Below are 18617 nucleotides of genomic sequence, written 5' to 3'. Positions count from 1 at the left end.
GATCTTCTGGCTCTTTACCTAATTCCGTACGTTTAATATTACAAATATCTATAAAAATAATACTGTTCCATACAGCAAATATGAAGTCTACAATTTATAGTGCTAAAATTGTGCTGAACGGATAGTAAATAAGAAGATTGCGCCCAGAATTGCAATGTATTTATTCTGATGGAAACGTAATTGGGTGAACTCCATAGGAAGCACCACAGTTGTGGTTGCATGGTGTGTAATACAGCTTGTGTTGTGCCTTTGATCTTCAGAGGTCTGCACACACCTTACATGACTTGAGCAAGCCCACTGAGGGAGTTGTGTGAGAGTGGGGATTGGCAGCCCCAGTCTTCCCGTTCTGTGCATACTCCGTTAGAGCCCATCTGTTCCTCTGGTATGCGCATGCTCACACAGCTGCAGTAATGATGCTTGAACTTTTCTTTCACTATATCTAAGATGCTACTTTCTGCATTAGAATGTCGCACCCATTTCCTTCCCATCTGGCTATACACTGATGACTGGGAAGTATTCAAAATGAAGAGCCACCATGGGCTAGAATTGCTAAAGTGGAGACATTAAAAATATGTTGCTATCAACATTTGCATTAAGGAAACCTCAGGTACAGAGAGGCTAAGCCGGGGGTGGCCAAACTGAGCCTGAGGAGCCAGAATTTACCAATGTACATTGCCAAAGAGCCACAGTAATACGTCAGCAGCCCCCACATCCCGCTCCCAGCACCTCCCACCCACCAGCAGCCCTGCCAATCAGCACCTCCCCCTCCCTTCCTGCACCTCCCAATCAGCTGTTTCGTGGACTGCAGGAGGCTCTGGGGGGCGGGGGGGGAGGAGCGAGGACACTAAAGGCTCAGGGGAGGGGGCAGGAAGTGGTGGAGTAGGGGCAGGGCCTGTGGCAGAGCCAGGGGTTGAGCAGTGAGCACCCCCCCAGCACATTGGAAAGTTGGCGCCTGTACCTCCAGCCCTGGAGTCGGTGTCTATACGAGGAGCCGCATATTAACTTCTGAAGAGCAGCATGTGGCTCCAGAGCCACAGGTTGGCCACCCCTGGGATAAACCATTCGTCACGTGGATTCTAGCAGGTGTGATAGAGGTGCTGCTTCATAATAAAATGAAAGTACATGAATTACTCTTCTTGCCATCAACTAATTGATTTTCAGAGACTATGTTCAAGAGTCAAAGGAGCTCAAAGCAGAACGGAATGTCCTTGTCTACGTATCTGTTCCCTAGCACTGAAATACATGTGGGGACTTCTCCTTGCGAGACTTCTGGAAAACCATTTTTGTTCCACTTCATTATTCTGTGTTAAGTACTGACAGGATATATTGGATATATTTAATATTCATTACACATTAGCTGGAAAGAAAACTGAAAGACTCTCCTGTCCACCTCCAAAGCTGCCAGTTTTTCAGGCTTAATTTATTTAGTTATTGCACTTGTTGAAAAGTAGTATACTTGTTAAGAATCAAATTCTCCCTTCTCCTCAGCATGCAGAACTCCAACTAAAATCAATGGGGAGTTGCATAGATTTATCTGGGACTAGAATTTGTCTCTGTATTTCTAATATACTTACTAGGAGCATGCTACTTTTTTCCATTCGTTTTCATAGTAAGGCAGATGTCATTATTTCAAGGCTAAACCACAGTGACTGTTAAGTGAACCTGTGTGGAATTTGCCTCTGCAGGCTCTGTCAGTAGATAGGATTAATTTGTTATGGACTTCTGAGTTCCTGTTGTGACATTCTCGCTGTCTGATACACAGAATGAGCTGGTTATTTTTAGCTCCATTGTAGTGGTAGGATGTTTTGAGAATGTGGAAGGAATATTATATAATTAAAGGAGAAGAATTGAAAGGTTCAGAAGGACGGAATAAAGCACAAGTATATAATGTAATCTGATTTTTTTTTCTCTCTTGCCACCCCCCAGCTTTTGCTTTTATGCTTATAATTAAATATCTTTAGAATTAGGCGAGTTTTAATGTCAAGCTAAGGTGAAACTAAAGTGTTACAGTACCTCCTTTAAGGTTTATGGGGGTGATTTACACAGCACCTAATAGATTTACGAGCACAGATCTCATTAGTTTTTAATGGGATACTTCCTCCTCAACCCCTTAGGTGATGTTGAAAATTTTGTATTGTGTCTTTGCTTAATTCAGGTCGGATATGTGCATATCATCCTAGGCTGCTTCCATATGCTCAAATGAATACAAACAAAAGCCACAAAATGTGGTTAAAGCACCACCCTTCTCTTTGAAGTGCAGTGACATGGCAGTATTCCTAATATCCATTGTCTAATGAGCCCTCTAGGGACTATGGCGCAATATCTCTGATGACCTGAGAGAGAGAAAATATCCATATGGTATGAAATGAAGAGCTTCCTCCCCAGAAAAGCCAATAGATTATATGTATATTAAGGAAGGATGATAGGAGAACATAATTATTCTTTAAATTCTTTCTGTGCTTACAGATTTGAAACATATATTCAATGGGGTGAGGCTCATGATGGGACACTTTTAAAAACTATGGTGAATGGACTCAGCCAAAGTTTATTTGCATTGCACCAGGCATTAATATTTTGTACATGCTAGATTTTGTTTAAGTGAGGTAGGGGTAGTTTTACAGAACATCTCAGCTTCCATTTAGGCACCAGAATGGTGGCCAGCGGATGTCCAGCACAGGATGCGGAGCACTCTTGCACATCTGGCCAGATCTGTAAGTGCTGAGAGAATTTTTGAAAATCTGGCCCCATGTGCTTTATGGAAAGTAGGCTCCTTTAAAAATCACAGCCTGGGTGTTTGAAAAGCTCACTGGATTAAAATGTATTTATGCAATTGCTGTGAATCGCTCATTAGCAATTAGAAGATTTGCATCTGAAAATTTGCTACGTTTGTAGATCTAATGCACAAGAATGTTATGTATCATTACTGTTTTGGTTGGTTAGTTATCTGATAATAGGTAAAATAACTGCATGCAATACGTGGCCATTTGTGACTGAGGTAATTGTCTACATCAGGGGCTGTCAAATTTCATTGCACTGTGACCCCCTTCTGACAACAAAAATTACTAAACAACCCCAGGAGGGGGGAACAAAAGCCTGAGCCTGCCCAAGTCCCACCACCACGGGGGGGGGGGGGGGCAAAGCCAAAGCCCCAGGGTTTCAGCCCAAGGCAGGGGCCCTGTAACCGGAGCCCCAGCACCCATAGCTGAAGCCCTTGGGTGTCAGCTTCAGCCCCAGGCCCTAGCAAGTCTAAGCCAAGCCTGGCAACCCCATTAAAATGGGGTCCTGACCCACTTTTGGATCCTGACCCACAGTTTGAGAATCTCTGGTCTACAGAAATTCAATATGGACAGAAGGGACACACTGCTTTTCACAACAACAGAAGACTAATTTGCATTTAAGTTGGTTCTCCTTAAGACAGCAGCATTGATCAGAGCTTTTGATATCTGGCTTGCAGTTGCAAGCATAGCAATTCTATAATGGAAGGTTTGTATTGCACAAGATTTTTTGTGGCTGCCCATTAGTGAACCTGAGTGCATGCAAAAGCTGTTATGAATCACCTAATCCAAGCTGTCCATTCAGGCACTGGTGTTTTAATTTTTTCAAGGGAAATAAACAGGAATACTAATGAGCATTTACATAGTACTTTTGATCTGTGGACCTCAAAACACTTCATAAAGGTGGTTAAGCATCATTTTACAACTGGGAAACTGAGGCACAGGAAAGTGAAGTGACTTGCCCAAGATCATATAGCAGCTTAGTGAGAGATCTGAGAAAAGAACTCAGATCTCTTGACTCCCATTTCAATGTCTTCTACAGTGAACCATGTTGCCTGTTTGATTTCTGATTGCATTTGGTGTTAGTGCTACATACTACTTGTTTCTTTAGATCAGGGGTGGGCAAACTTTTTGGCCTGAGGGCCGCATCAGGTTTTGGAAATTGTATGGAGGCCGGTTAGGGGAGGGGTGTGTGGCCCGGCCCCCACCCCCTATCCATCCCCCTCAGCTTCTGGCCCCCTGATGGCCCCCCCGGACTCCTGACCCATCCAAATCCCCCTGCTCCCTGAACACCTTCTCCCCACCACCACCAGAACCCCTGCCCCTGACTGCCCCCTGCCGCCCCATCCAACCCCCTCCTTCCTGACTGCCCCGGGACCCCTGCCCCATCCAACTACCCCTTCTTCCTGACTGCCCCTGGAACCTCTGCCTCTGACTGCACCCACCGCCCCCTACATACCCCCCTTTCTTGAGTGCCCCCCCCTGTGGGACACCTGCCCCCATTCAACCCCTGTCCACACACACCCCCGACCACCAGACTGAACTCCCCTGCCCTCTATCCAACCCTCTCTGCCCCCGCTCCGTGCCCCCTTACTGTGCTGCTTGGAGCACCGGTGGCTGGCAGCGCTGCAGCTGCGCCACCCGTCTGGAGCCAGCCATGCACCGCGCAGCACAGAGCACCGGGTCAGGCCAGGCTCTGCAGCTGCGCTGCCCCAGGAGCTCGCTGCCCCGCCACCCAGAGCATTGCGCAGGCGGCGCCGTAGCTGGGGCTGCGGAAGATGGGGAACAGTGGGGGAAGGGCTGGGGCGAGCCTCCTGGGCCAGGAGCTCAGGGGCCAGGCAGGAGGGTCCCGCAGGCCGTAGTTTGCCCACCTCTGCTTTAGATGGTACTTAGTCCTTTGACCATTTAAAAATATTGGTGGTTAAAGAAGCAGTTGGTCTCAATGAGACCTTTCTACACTGGACTCAGATTTTACATAGGAATGATGGACTGGGTGCTAACAAACCCATTAGCAATTAGGGTGGTTTTGTTAAGCTATCTCATGCTTCACTGTGACTAGGAGACTTTTTCCTCCACTACTCTTACACTGTTGTTCCGTTTACAGCCATTCTTTTTATTGGTTTGCAACATATTTACAGACATTGTATTTGTGGCATTTCAGGATTCACTACTGGTAATAGAAGCCTTTAAATCAGGGTTCGAACCACCAGGAGATATTGACTTTGAAGACTTCACTCAGCCAATGAAACGCACTGTCTCGGAATCCAGCCTTTCAAATTCCAGATGGGATGGAAAATCTGAGCCCAGGCCTGGCAGCAAATCCAAGGGCAAATTGTGGCCATTCATCAAGAAAAATAAGGTACTGACTTGCAGACTTCCTTTCAGTGTCAGTATGTTTGTAGCCTTTAACGGCTTTCTTGTTTAGTAATCCTGGCAATTTAATTTAAGACTTAAAAAAAACCCTGAACTTCAGTTTCAGAAAACTAATAGCTGATGTCCTATTATGGTGTGTTTTGTTATAGTCTTATTTTGTTGTTTACTTTTAAGATATTTTTATTTCTATATAATTTCTTAAAGTGTGTTGCTCTTTGTTTATTTAACTTTTTAGTTGTCTTTGCCATGGTCCATTTGTTTCTAATTCAGATCCGGAATTGTATGCGTTTACACAGTGCTGTGCATGCTAACTAACTAACTCTGTTACTTTTGGGTCGCTTCACTCCAGTATTCTGATAATTCCAAAACTCTCCTCAGCTTTTTATTTGCGTTATCATTTCAATCTGTACCATGGGTACATAGGGTGACCAGACAGCAAGTGTGAAAAATTGGGACGGGGGTGGGGGATAATAGGAGCCTATATAAGAAAAAGACCCAAAAATCAGGACTGTCCATATAAAATCAGGACATCTGGTCACCCTATGGGTACAGCAGTTGGGGAACCTGGAAGTGGGGAATGACTGTAACTCATCTTTTCACAGCACGTCTAACCGAGCCTTTACAGTACAGCTGATTTTTTTTTAACGCACTGTTATCATTTATATCCATTAAACTCTTCTCTCCATTGTCATATTTTACATCATGATGCATGGCAACATTTATCTGGGATTATCGGTCTGTATCAGGATGACTAGACAAATTCTGCTCTCTGTTACACCAGTGCAAAACCAGAAAACTCCATTGATTTTAGCCTCGTTCTCTGTTGCGCTTCTCCTTCCCTAGCCATTGACAGCAATTGCAAAGTGAGAGCAGAACATTAACAAATCAGAATGGTACATTCGCTGATGTAAATAATCTCCTGAAATGCAGGGCAAGAGAGAATCAAGCCCTCTGGTGCTCACACTCATGTAAACAACAGCAGAATGTGGCCTAACACCTCTCTTGTAAATTGGGAGTGTAATTTTAAAAAGATAAGTGTGGTATGCATAGAGCAAGGTGACTTGAAAGCAGGAAGAATGAGGCTTGTTGTTTTCCAGATAATAGAAATGCTATTGAGCACTAAGGTACCTTCTTAATTTGATTGGTGTAAATTCAGGTATTTGAAAGATCTGTACATGTGCGTCATTCTGACCGGCCCACAGAGTAACCTCTGGGAATAGAGTTTGCATGTAAGAGTCTGCATGAGCTTTCTGTGAAATTATTCCGTGTTATTTTTTCGTTGCATTACTTACTAAAACTCCCATTTTTATTGCATTCTTCTTTTAACACAAATCTCGAACACTGCTTTCCCTCCCTCTTCTTTGAAACATGGCTTGAAATATTTAATTATTTGTTTTAATTGGTTTTTGTGGATTTTGAATATTGTTTTTGATGCTTATTTTCGTTTTGTGTTTTATCTTTTTATTTTGGTTTTTTATTCTATCACTTCTCCATCTCTTATACGTAGCTTATGTCCCTTTTAACATCCCCCCATCAGCCCCCTCCTCCTCCCCCTGCCTCTGCCTCACCCTCTGCTGTTCCCAACGGCCCCCAGTCTCCCAAGCAGCAAAAGGAACCCCTCTCCCATCGCTTCAACGAGTTCATGACCTCCAAACCCAAAATCCACTGCTTCAGGAGCCTAAAGCGTGGGGTAAGTTCTCCTCTGGATACCGCTTGCTGCCTGTCCTTCTTGCGCTTTTATTGCACGTTCTGTTATGTAAAATCTTGTTTTGTGAATGAAGCCGTTGTGTTTTACCATAACATACAGACAGACCCAAGGAATCCAATGCTATAAAGTCTTTTATAGTCAAAACCCCCACAACGAAACCACAAAACCAGATTCCTGTTTGAAATGACCGGTTCCTTTTGGACAGAGGGTCACTTTCCTTTTCCAAAAGGTAGAAGGAGACATGTAATATTAAATAACTCTTCACACAGAGACAAAATAAGTACCTCACTGAGTAGCACTAGGGCACAGAGAAGTTAAGTGAGAGTTTGTCCAAGATCACACAGCCTGTGGAAGAGCTGGGAAAGAACACGCTCCCACTCCGTTGGCCCATGCTGCCTCCCCCAGATCCAGGAGCATGAAGAATTGTACCACGGCATTTCTAGATATGCCTTCCAGATGTTTCCCATTGAGCCTGCAGAATCCGTTGGATTCTGGACTGACTTTCGCTCCCCATGACTGAGAAAGGACGTGCACTATTTAGAATTCCATGCCGTATTTAAGAACTTTACACCTCTATGCTTAGGGGCTACAGAACACATACACCCCAACTCGATATCACGCTGTCCTTGGGAGCCAAAAAATCTTATCACGTTATAGGTGAAACCGTGTTATATTGAACTTGCTTTGATCCACCGGAGTGCGCAGCCCCGCCCCCCCGGTGCGCTGCTTTACCGCGTTATATCCAAATTTGTGTTATATCGGGTGGCGTTATATCGAGGTAGCGGTGAATAAGATCTCTTTTAAATAGCTCTGACGGAGTGGGTCAGATGTTGCATTGTGGTGCTGCTGCTTTGCAGTACGCTACCGGTGCAAAGGGGCCCCAAAGCAGCTGCCATTGCCATGGGAGTTTCACCCAAGTGGTAGGTCAATCCTTCAGTGATGCGGCGCTGTTGTTGCAGATCCTGTGCTCCTGTCCTCCTTGCTTCTAGCAAAGTGGACATGGCCAGGTCTTTCTGCACCCAAGTGATCCCTACCTGACATATTGGCCTTTTGATGTCATTGGCAGCAGGCATAAATTAGAGGCCCTCTGGCTCTCTCACTTATTCCAGGCAGCCAGCCCAGATTGTGTAAACCACTGTTGCACTGCCCTCTCCTGAGTTGCGCTGTGCTCTCCTCACCCAAAGCCAGGAACCTGGGCTAACATATATATGTGCACACAGCTGCTGATGTTTATAGAGCTATATACACACAGGCACCTAGTTAGATACCTGGAGAGAGATAAACAGATTAGGGCTGTCAAACGATTGAATTAATCACACTGTTTAACTAAATGGTATTCTATTATTGTTTAATATTTTGGGATGTTTTCCACATTTTCAAATATACTGATTTCAATTACAACACAGAATACAAAGTGCACAGTGCTCACTTTATATTTATTTTTGATTACAAGTATTTGCACTGTAAAAGAACCCAAAAGAAATAGTATTTTTCAGTTCACCTAATACAAGTACTGTAGTGCAATCTCTTTATCATGAAAGTTGAATGTACAAATGTAGAATTATGTAAAAAAAAAAAACTGCATTCAAAAATAAAATAATATAAAATGTTAGAGCCTGCAAGTCCACTCAGTCCTCCTTCTTGTTCAGCCAATCGCTCAGACAAACAAGTTTGTTTACATTTATGGGAGATAATGCTGCCTGCCTCTTGTTTACAATGTCACCTGAAAGTGAGGGCAGGTGTTCTCATGGCAATGTTGTAGCTGGCATCGCAAGGTATTTACATGCCAGATGCATTAAAGATTCATATGTCCCTTCATGCTTCAACCACCATTCCAGGGGACATGCGTCCATGCAGATGACGGGTTCTGCTCAATAACAATCCAAGCAGTGTGGACCGATGCATGTTCATTTTCATCATCTGAGTCAGATGCCACCAGCAAAAGGTTGATTTTCTTTTTTGGTGGTTTGGGTTCTGTAGTTTCTGCATCAGAGTGTTACTCTTTTAAGACTTCTGAAAACATGTGCCACACCTTGTCCCTCTCAGATTTTCGATGGCACTTTAGATTCTTAAACCTAGGGTCGAGTGCTGTAGCTATTTTTCGAAATCTCACATCAGTACCTTATTTGTATGTTGTCAAATCTGTTGTTAAAAGATTTTTAAAATGAACATGTGCTGGGTCATTATCCAAGACTGCCATAACATGAAATATATGCAGAATGTGGGTAAAACAAGGCAGGAGACATGCAGTTCTCCCTTCCCCCCCCCCCCCCCCCCCCCCGAAGGAGTACAGTCACAAATTTAATTGACACATTATTTTTTTAACGAGCATCATCAGCATGTAAGCATGTCCTCTGGAATGGTGGCCAAAGCATGAAGGGGCACACAAATGTTTAGGATATCTGGCATGTAAATACCTTGCAACGCTGGCTACAAAAGTGCCATGCGAACGCCTGTTCTCACTTTCAGGTGACATTGTGAATAAGAAGCAGGCAGCAGTATCTCCCAACAATGTAAACAAACTTGTTTGTCTTACCGACTGGCAGAACAAGAAGTAGGACTGAGTGGACTTGTAGACGCTAAAGATTTATGCTGTTTTGTTTTTGAGTGCAGTTATGTAACTAAACAAAATCTGCATTTGTAAGTTACACTTTCACAATAAAGAGATTGCACTTCAGTACTTGTGTGAGGTGAATTGAAAAATACTATTTCTTTTGTTTATCATTTTTATAGTGCAAATATTTGTAATAAAAATAATCTACACTTTGATTACAATTACAACACAGAATACAATATATCTGAAAACGTAGAAAAACATCCAAAATATTTAATAAATTTCAGTTGGTTTTCTATTGTTTAACAGTGCAATTAAAACTGCAATTAATTGTGATTAATTTTTTTAATCACGATTACTTTTTTGAGTTAATTGCGTAAGTTAACCATGGTTAATCAACAGCCCTAAAACAAATAGAACTAGACAGTAAAGTGTAGAGAAATGGGCATAAAACAACAGGCCTGATCCTGCAATGCTTAGTTGTGTCTGTAATCTTTATTCACATGATTTCAGAGGACTACTTGTAGGAGCCTGAGTCTGTATTTATAAATTGATGTTTGGGGTATTTATATTGAGCTAAATATTATTCTCATTATAACTCTTTAAAAAAAATTACAGAAGCTGTATATACAAACTTCACATTTAAGGCAGAATGTTCTTCCTTTGAAAATTAAGACATGTCTGTTATTCTACCATGTTGTGCCATCAATTTTTAAGCGTGCTAAGAAGTGGATGGCACAGTGTAGCCCTTGGTTATTAGGTAATTTCATAAGGATTATTTTCCTTTCTAAGCCTAATAGAACAGTATAGAAAGCAGCTGTTAGTTTTCAGGTTTTTAAAAGCGAGCTGTCACAATAAGGAGCTAACTGGATATGAAGGGCCAAATTCTGCTCTTCACAGGGAATCCCATTGATAGTTTGATCCAGAAGATGTAGTTCAGTAAAACTGGAAATGATCTGCTTAGAGACCTTCTTTGTAATGACATGATGTTGAGGTATTTGGAGAACTCCAGTGCAACCCGTATCCTAATCACTGCATCTGGTTACAAAGAGTAAATCATTTAAAAAAAAACCCTCTTAAATAGCATATTAAAAAAACAATATTACATTCTGTCTGAGAACTGCCATCTTGACAAGTTTACAGTTCAAAGTAGTACTAAAACATTAGTTTCCCTGTCAAAAAACCCACTGGAAATGTGAAAGTTTCAAAGTTTTTCATAAAATAAGTGCAAAATTACACAACTTCCCTCACAAGAATATTTCCTAATGACTTGAGGGGGAAGCTCATTCTTTCAGTTCTACATTGGAGGCTCTACTTGTAGGGGTATCTCTGAGACAGCTGGATTCTGATAGGCTTGCTCAGGTTGAGTAGCACCTTCCTCCGAGATTAGCTCAAGTGATTTAAATGTAGGGTGACCAGCTGTCCCGCTTTTATAGGGACAGTCCCGATTTTTGGGTCTTTTTCTTACATAGGGTCCTATTATCCCCCTACCGCCTGTCCCAATTTTTCACATTTGCTGTCTGGTCACCCTATTTAAATGGCACTACTCATAGAGTGAGCAAGGGTATAACAGTCTGGCCTTGTAAAAGGCATCAGTGCGGTTCACTGACAGTGTTCCCAAAACAGTGTTGGGTGTTTCTAGCTTGTAAAAATGTCTTTTTATTTTGCACCACACAAAAGCCCTGTGGGTGCTTCAGAAATGTGTCTTTCCAATGTACATAGCCAAATATTTACTAACTAAGTATATCTAAGCAATTATGACTAATCACTTTAAACATTTTGTTCATGAAATGTCATTATACACTAATCATATGACAGTACTAAGAGAGCCGCTATTCAAGCTTTAATGCCCCCTCAGCCAAATTCACACACGTATATTGTATACTGTATAGTTTTTAACTGAGTAGAGTGAAAGCTGAAATTATAAAGGTAAAAAGCTCACCTAGCTTTCTTTAGAATCACTCTAATTACCCACTGACACATTCATTTTTTAAAAAAGCAAAAATATCTTGCTAAAGTCTTGTTAAACCTTTGGATGTGCTTTTCTGTATTTCACTTCCTTTTGTTGTTAGCTACCAAGATGTTTGTGTGTAAACAGATACTTTTCCCTGTCTGATTCAGCGATACCACAAGCCAACGTTCAGAACATTACACGTTCTTCCGTGGGGCAAATTCAGGCCACTTCCTCCATATACAAGTACAGAGCAAAAGAGGCAACTAAGTTGTGCCAGTCTGCTGTGGTTGTCTGTGAAACTCCTAAAGTTCATGTTCCATTGATCTTTGGTGGCCAGAGTTACTAGGTGAAATTCTAGGGCTCATCGTTATGCAGGAGGTCAAGACTAGACAATCATAATGGTCCCTTCAGGCCTGAAAAACCTATGAACCTATCATATCTCTATACAAGGAGTATGGCTGGCATGTGTTAGAGCAGATATGGTCTAACCCAACCCCTCGTGTTTAGTGCAGGTTGATTGTAGCCCTGGCAAGAATATCTGCATGGGGCCGCAGCTGTGTCAGAGTAAACATCTGGGTTAAAGCTGCTTTTACAGTATTGATATTATAAGGTATGCCTGTCCTGCCCTCCTCCCACATCCCCCGAATCAACAGGACCTGAATTTGACACATGAGGATGACCTCTGATGTTACACATATTGGACAGTAGTGTTACCGAAGGAATTTGGCAGGAGGAGGTTGGGAGAAGCTGCCTATACTGAAGAAAGCTTTTATTGATGCACAGATGAGAAGCCACAGGTGGAAAAGAAATACAGGAACCCTATAGTACAGTGCGATTTAGGGGATATTTGGCAAAGCAAAAGTGTTTAGCTGACCAAAGTGTTTCATTAGAGCTTGCTGTTGTCTATATACCACCTCTGTTTGCTCAGAGAGTATGCCCATCCTAGTCAGATGCCTAAATATTATGTAGATTCTTCAGTTAATCTAATCAATAAGGGACTGACTCTAGGAACATAAGAACGGCCCTACTAGGTCAGACCAAAGGTCCATCTAGCCCAGTATCCTGTCTTCTGACAGTGGCCAATGCCAGGTGCCCAAGAAGGAATGAACAGAACAGGGAATCATCAAGTGATCCATCCCCTGTTGCCCATTCCCAGCTTCTGGCAAACAGAGGCTAGAGACACCATCCCTGCCCATCTCAGCTAATAGCCATTGGGTGGATCTATCCTCCATGAACTTATTTAGTTCTTTTTTGAACCCTGTTATAGTCTTGGCCTTCACAACATCCTCTCTCAAGGAGTTCCACAGGTTGACTTTGTGTTGTGTGAAGAAATACTTCCTTTTGTTTGTTTGAAAGCTGCTGCCTATTAATTTCATTTGGTGACCCCTAATTCTTGTGTTATGAGAAGAAGTAAATAACACTTTCTTATTTACTTTATGCATACCAGTCATGATTTTATAGACCTCTATCATATTCCCCCCTTAGTTGTATCTTTTTCAACCTGAAAAGTCCCTGTCTTATTAATCTCTCCTCATACAGAAGCCATTCCATACCCCTTAATCATTTTTGTTGCCCTTTTCTGATTCCAGTATATCTTTTTTGAGATGGAGCGAACGCATCTGCACACAATATTCAAGTATATTTGAATATACTAGGTATATACTATATATATATATCCTAGAGCTGGAAGGGACCTTGAAAGGTCATCAAGTCCAGCCCCCTGTCTTCACTAGCAGGACCAAGTACTGATTTTTGCCCCAGATCCCTAAGTGGCCCCCTCAAGGATTGAACTCACAACCCTGGGTTTAGCAGGCCAATGCTCAAACCACTGAGCTATCCCTCCCCCGTGCCAGCTTTACTCATATTGGTTTCTTAGGGCCCACTCCAACTCCCATTAAAATCAGTGGAAAGGTCACCATTGACTTCACTGGGAGTTGGATCTGACCCATACTATATAAATACTCCTCTTAATTTCAGTGGGAGTAATTGCATAGTAAGAGACTACTCAATTTGAGCAAGTTTGGGAGAAACTGGATCTAAAGAACTTAGGTCAACAGATGCAAAATTGCACATGGTGTGAAATTCCCATGGTAATTGGCACTTTGCTATCCAAAAATAAATGAAAATCACAGAATTACTACACAAATCCCAGGCATTCAGAATGGATTTGGCTGTTTAGCAAATTCTAGTGATTTCCACGTGTAATGTTTATTTAGCACAGGGTGTTACACAGCTTGGGGATGTGGAGAAATAATTCCTGAATTTAAAAAAGAAATAGCACAAAACTGTTAACAAATATTCAAAGAAACAATGTGAGATACCGGTCCTACATTCAACCTGTTTTGAGTTAGGCCTCCGAACTGATGATTTCTTGAATCCTTCTCCTTCGGAAGAGGCAAAAGTCCATCCAATAGTCAAGAGCAGACATTAGCTTAGTTCAAAGGGTTTCAGTCAGCATCAATATGAAGGGTTACTGGCAACTTGAAATCCTAATCAGTCTTTAAAAATTTAGTTAAAAGTAGTTGCAGGTGCCTGCATCCTGCAAATGTCTGTGGTTTTCAAATAATATTTTCCGTAACATTTTTCTCTCTCCCTTTTTGCTCTGAAAGACCCACACAAATAGAAGAAATTGACAGACAGTACAGGGGAAACAGTGAAACTGATCTATACTAGGTGCTGTAATCAACTAGAAATGGAGAAAGATTGTGTTTCTCTATTTTCTTTTAATTATAGTCATTTTAGATGTTATATGTAAAAAGAATGTTTTTTTTTAAATCAGGCAGAAGTATGGTCTTTAGGTTGACTGTGTCCCTTCAGGAAGGTAGAGGGGCAAAAAAAGCATATGCAGAAAGTAAGGAAACACTTACATAACTCTTAGTTTCATTTATGCTTGCTCTGCATTTTCAAATGCCATTTTTAAGGGCATACAAAATCCAGTTCTTTGTTACTTGATATTCACTTTATGTTGTTGTATTTTACAATTGCTGAGTGGCAGTAACACAAGTTTTTTCATTTAAAGAGCAACTCTTTTAAACAAACAGAAAAATCCAGATTTTACCTGTATTACTAGGCTCAACCAGATTCTGTTCTCCAGGCCATCACAGTAAAAATGAGAGAGGGATTTTGTGGTTTCTTTTCTAGTGGAAGTTGTTGACTTTATTACAATGTAACTTTTCTTTCCATTGCACCAGTTAATATGTTCCCTTGATCATTTTGTCTCACCTCTGTGACATACTGTTCACCCTGTTCATTGATGTGCCACCTTAACTATCAGTCCACCTGTAGTAAACGTTTCTTCATTATGGGTGATATGTAATGTCAGCATACAAGAAAAGTAACTGTATCCCTTGCCCTTGGGAATGTTCATTATTTTAATACATCCCCTGTGCCAAGACCAGTTTTTTTAAAAGCCTTAATTTATTCTGGCCTGAACAAAGAATAGTTTCTAATTTGGCATATTTAATCTAGTGTTTAAAAATATGACGCTTAGTTAATTTACCAAAAGAGAGAAAATCCCTCAGAAGTTATCTGGTATCTTGCAGGTTCCCACCATCGCACCTAAAGGTTAATTAAGCCCAGAGCTATCATTTTGCTGTAGAAACAGTAAATGTTGAGGTGTTCTTGTTAGTCTCCTCTTTAACAAGTGTGTGTTTTCTCTTGCTGACTCACCGGCAGACTCACTCTTTGCATTTTCACAAAGAACTCATGAAGAGGACTTTAGGGAAACCCACGTGTGCCGTTGAGGCTAGGGACTATGTTGTAAGTCTGTGTATGGTGTGATCAGCCCATACAATTGCTGCACAGTCACTAACCCCACTTACAACACTGCAAAAGGGTGCTTCAGTGGAAATGAGGTTCGCAGAAGGCATAAGGAAACTGCAAATTCATTGTGAGGAGAGCCATGATTTACTGATAGAAACAACTGATCCTGTGAAAGAGGGACAGCTCTCAGTACTGGAAAAGCTGAAATTGGCACCACTAAAATGGTTAAACATGAGAAATTCAGACCACAGTGGAACCTGCTTAAAGTGAGCTTAGCTGTCGGAAACCTCTATAGGAAAGCATAATCCCAAACTATTTCAACTCACTGCAGTGTGCTAATTGCAAGACTGGTTAGACTTGTAGGCTGACCTCTGCTATACACTGAGGTTTTTCTCTGTAAAGGTATTCTAAGAGGGTTCCACTCTGTTTGTTAAGAATATTTTTGTGGCTCTTTGTAAATATAAGCCTATCCATACAGAATGGCAGTGCATTCGTATCAGTGCAGTGATACTGTGCTATCTACAACAGAGCTTTAACCCACCACTAAAGCTTCCCTGAACTTCATGTAACATTTGTGGTTCATGGGATCCAGAGCTGTGACTTCTAAACACGATGCACAAAGCCAGACTGTAGAGGAGATTGTTACAGGATCAAAGATGAAACATTTTAGCCTTTGATAAACCCGACGTCCAGTCCCCTGTCTTTTGTAAGTGAGGTTAGTGTCCGTGATTGTCCAATAACACATGGACTTGTTGGCTTTCGTGCTCTCTCGTGTGTTATTGAAGCTTGTGGCTCTTAGGCTCTTCATTGTTCCCTGCAGTGCTATGTTAGACCTGCCTTAAAGGGACAGTTGGGTGGGATTTGCTCATTACATTGTCTAGAAATGTCACTCTAATCGTTTGAAGAAAAGTCCCCATTCTCCCATGAACTGAGCAAATCTCTAACTGTGAAAACCCAACAGAATTGGCCAAAAAAAAAAAAGTCATTTAGTAGCTACATTTAATACACGTTTTTTTCCCCAGTCTTCTCAGATGTACAGCAATTGAATTGCTGCCATATAATGTCAATGTTTTTCAAAAACAGAAAACTTTGAATCTGCTTTTAAGTTCAGCATTTCATTGTTTTCATTTGATTTCCAACTTTTAAAATCTCTACTGCTTTGTTATTCATGCTGTGTATAACAATGCCTGTTGTACATTTTGGGGGGGGGTGTTATTAATCATATTTCTGGTTTTCATAATACGTAACAAACAACAACATACGTATTAGACATGCAGTGTCTATTATTCCTTAACATTTGCTGAATTTACAGTAAAAGAATAGTTTTAATGCTGATGACTCTTTGGCCATAGATTAGTGTTTAGAATGTAGCGCATGTAGCAAACATTTGTGCATTATAGAGTGCTTTGTAGGTGAATATTTTTTCTGCACCATAACTGTTGTGTGTATTTATGTACAAGGATCTCAACTTGTGCTGATCATATCTATGCTAAAGTTCACAGGAATGCTAAAGCAATTATGAAAATAAGGGCTGCCTAGATTTGAATCTCTTCAGCAAGATATTTAGTCAGATCCTCTTTTCATTTGTATAATTATTCCTTGACTTTCAAAAATAGATTACTTTTGTTTGGTTATTTCAAGGGCCTCTTCATTTCTTGAGTTAGACTTCTCTAGGCTTTGGGGTTAGGGCCATATTTTTATTTACTGGCTGACTTAACTGCAGGGGAACCTAGTTGACCAGTTTCATTATCACAAAAATGCAATTCATGTTGGATCCATTCATGGGGAATCTATCATTATTTGTTTTAAGGCCATTATTTGTTTGATTGCTTGGCTTATTTTTATTTTAATATAAAATTAAATTCTGCCAAGTGACTGTAAATAACCTTGAAAGCTTCATAAAGATTAAAATGCAATGTCAAAAAAATGTGCTTAACTTGTGCTTCCACTGCCCTACCATTATTTTAGGTCCAGTCTTAGAGAACTGTGTTTGCTTAAAACTGGCACTTCTGTTAGCTTATTAAAGATCAGAACACAATAACCAGTGGATTTCCCAGTTTTTAACTGCATGCAACTTTTGAATGCAGAAGCGCGCCAAAGTCTTAAATTATGGCTTAGCTCATGGTGTGAGCGGAGTGCCTGCCCTCCATGTTCCATCTGGCTTTCTTTGCTTCAGCACAGAGTATATTTAAATACATTTATATGTTCTAGGGGTTTGCTACAGAGTTTATGCATCCCAGCCATTACGCCCCAGAGGCTTGCAACAGTCAGAATGCAGAATATCGGAGAGTGAGGTGGGATGAGCTCTTGGGAAACAAAGTTGGATTCTTCCCTCCCTTCCAAGCAATAACCTTTAAAACCCAGTTTCTTGTATTAAACAGCAGTTAAATCATGCCCCTAGGTCCAGTATGGAATGGTGCTGAAATACTTCTGTGTATTCTGTGCAGCTCCTGGAAAGCACCCTGTGTTGCAGCTGTGACAGTGGCTTTGCAACCCTAGTAAGAAGGCACTGTAGTTTAAGTAATGAGGTACAGCTACACCATGTAAGATAGCTGTATTTGTAAGTTTTGTAGGACAGAGACAAATCACTCGTATGGCCGTTAATGTACAACAGTCAGGCTCTTGGTATCCAGGCTAATTAAATGATAACGTATTGGCTGTACATAAAGAAGGAAAGGGACTGTATGTATCACGTAAGGGATTTGTATATCGGTCAATAGCGTGGGCATGGAGATAAAAGTGAAAATTGTAAATGGAAATAATTGGGTAAAAAGAAGGGTAGAGATTTTTTTTTCCTTTGCTGTGATCTTGTCAGACCTTATAATCTAAAGAAACTTGATTAGTAGTTGGATGGGAGACCTACAAGGATGGCCTAGGTGCTGCAAGAAGTGGTGTTGGTTATTACACAGAGGACACTCTTCCCTGTTAATTAATGCTCTAGCATGGTAATAAGGGAATACTGTCTTTTGGGTGGTGACGTGCAAACTAAGCCCCGACCACTTGGAATCATTATAGATCCCATGGCATGTTTTACAGGAGGGGCCCAAGGCTTGGTCCCCATGTCCTGGCAGAATTTCAATTCATTATTTCCCACTCCCTGCCCTAATGAGCTGTATAGCATGGCTGGCACCTGTGATGTGTGTTGGGTGCCACCCCAGCAGAGGCTGAATTTCAGCACCGCCTGAGTGTTGAGTGGGGTGACTCACCTAATTATGTAAGTATTGCAGAGCACCAGTTTTCCTGAGTGCAAGGTGCTACTTAAAGGGGATACGCTATTGCTATCTTAGCCATTGAAGTAAGTCAGCCTGGGTCACGTTTTCACCGGCACTGCCAAAGCAAATATGATGCAAAGGTGTAACATGTTTTCCTTTTCCACTTCCATTGATGAAATGGCAGCTGAATGGTAGGGGTTGGCCCATCTTGTGAACTTTTGCACAGATCTATTACTAGTGTTACCCATTTTCACATACCAACAGTGAGGAGAATGTGTGT

At 41.5% G+C, this 18617-nt stretch overlaps 1 protein-coding gene across 11 annotated transcripts in view; it reads left to right on the top strand.

The window, feature by feature from the left end:
* Positions 1 to 18617, top strand: part of FNBP1 (formin binding protein 1) — a 161498-nt gene that overhangs the window by 122033 nt on the left and 20848 nt on the right. For 7 of the 11 annotated variants that reach the window (XM_039507061.1, XM_039507068.1, XM_039507059.1 and 4 more), the window contains 2 exons: positions 4936 to 5133; positions 6655 to 6837. In XM_039507061.1, the coding sequence (XP_039362995.1) occupies positions 4936 to 5133; positions 6655 to 6837 (381 nt within the window). The remainder of the gene's footprint in view (positions 1 to 4935; positions 5134 to 6654; positions 6838 to 18617) is intronic. The other 4 variants (XM_039507064.1, XM_039507065.1, XM_039507067.1 and 1 more) reach the window with 2 other exon arrangements.

The sequence above is a fragment of the Mauremys reevesii genome, linkage group 19 (genome assembly GCF_016161935.1).
Source record: "Mauremys reevesii isolate NIE-2019 linkage group 19, ASM1616193v1, whole genome shotgun sequence".
Lineage (NCBI taxonomy): Eukaryota > Metazoa > Chordata > Testudines > Geoemydidae > Mauremys > Mauremys reevesii.
This window is presented reverse-complemented; position numbering and strand designations above follow the sequence as displayed.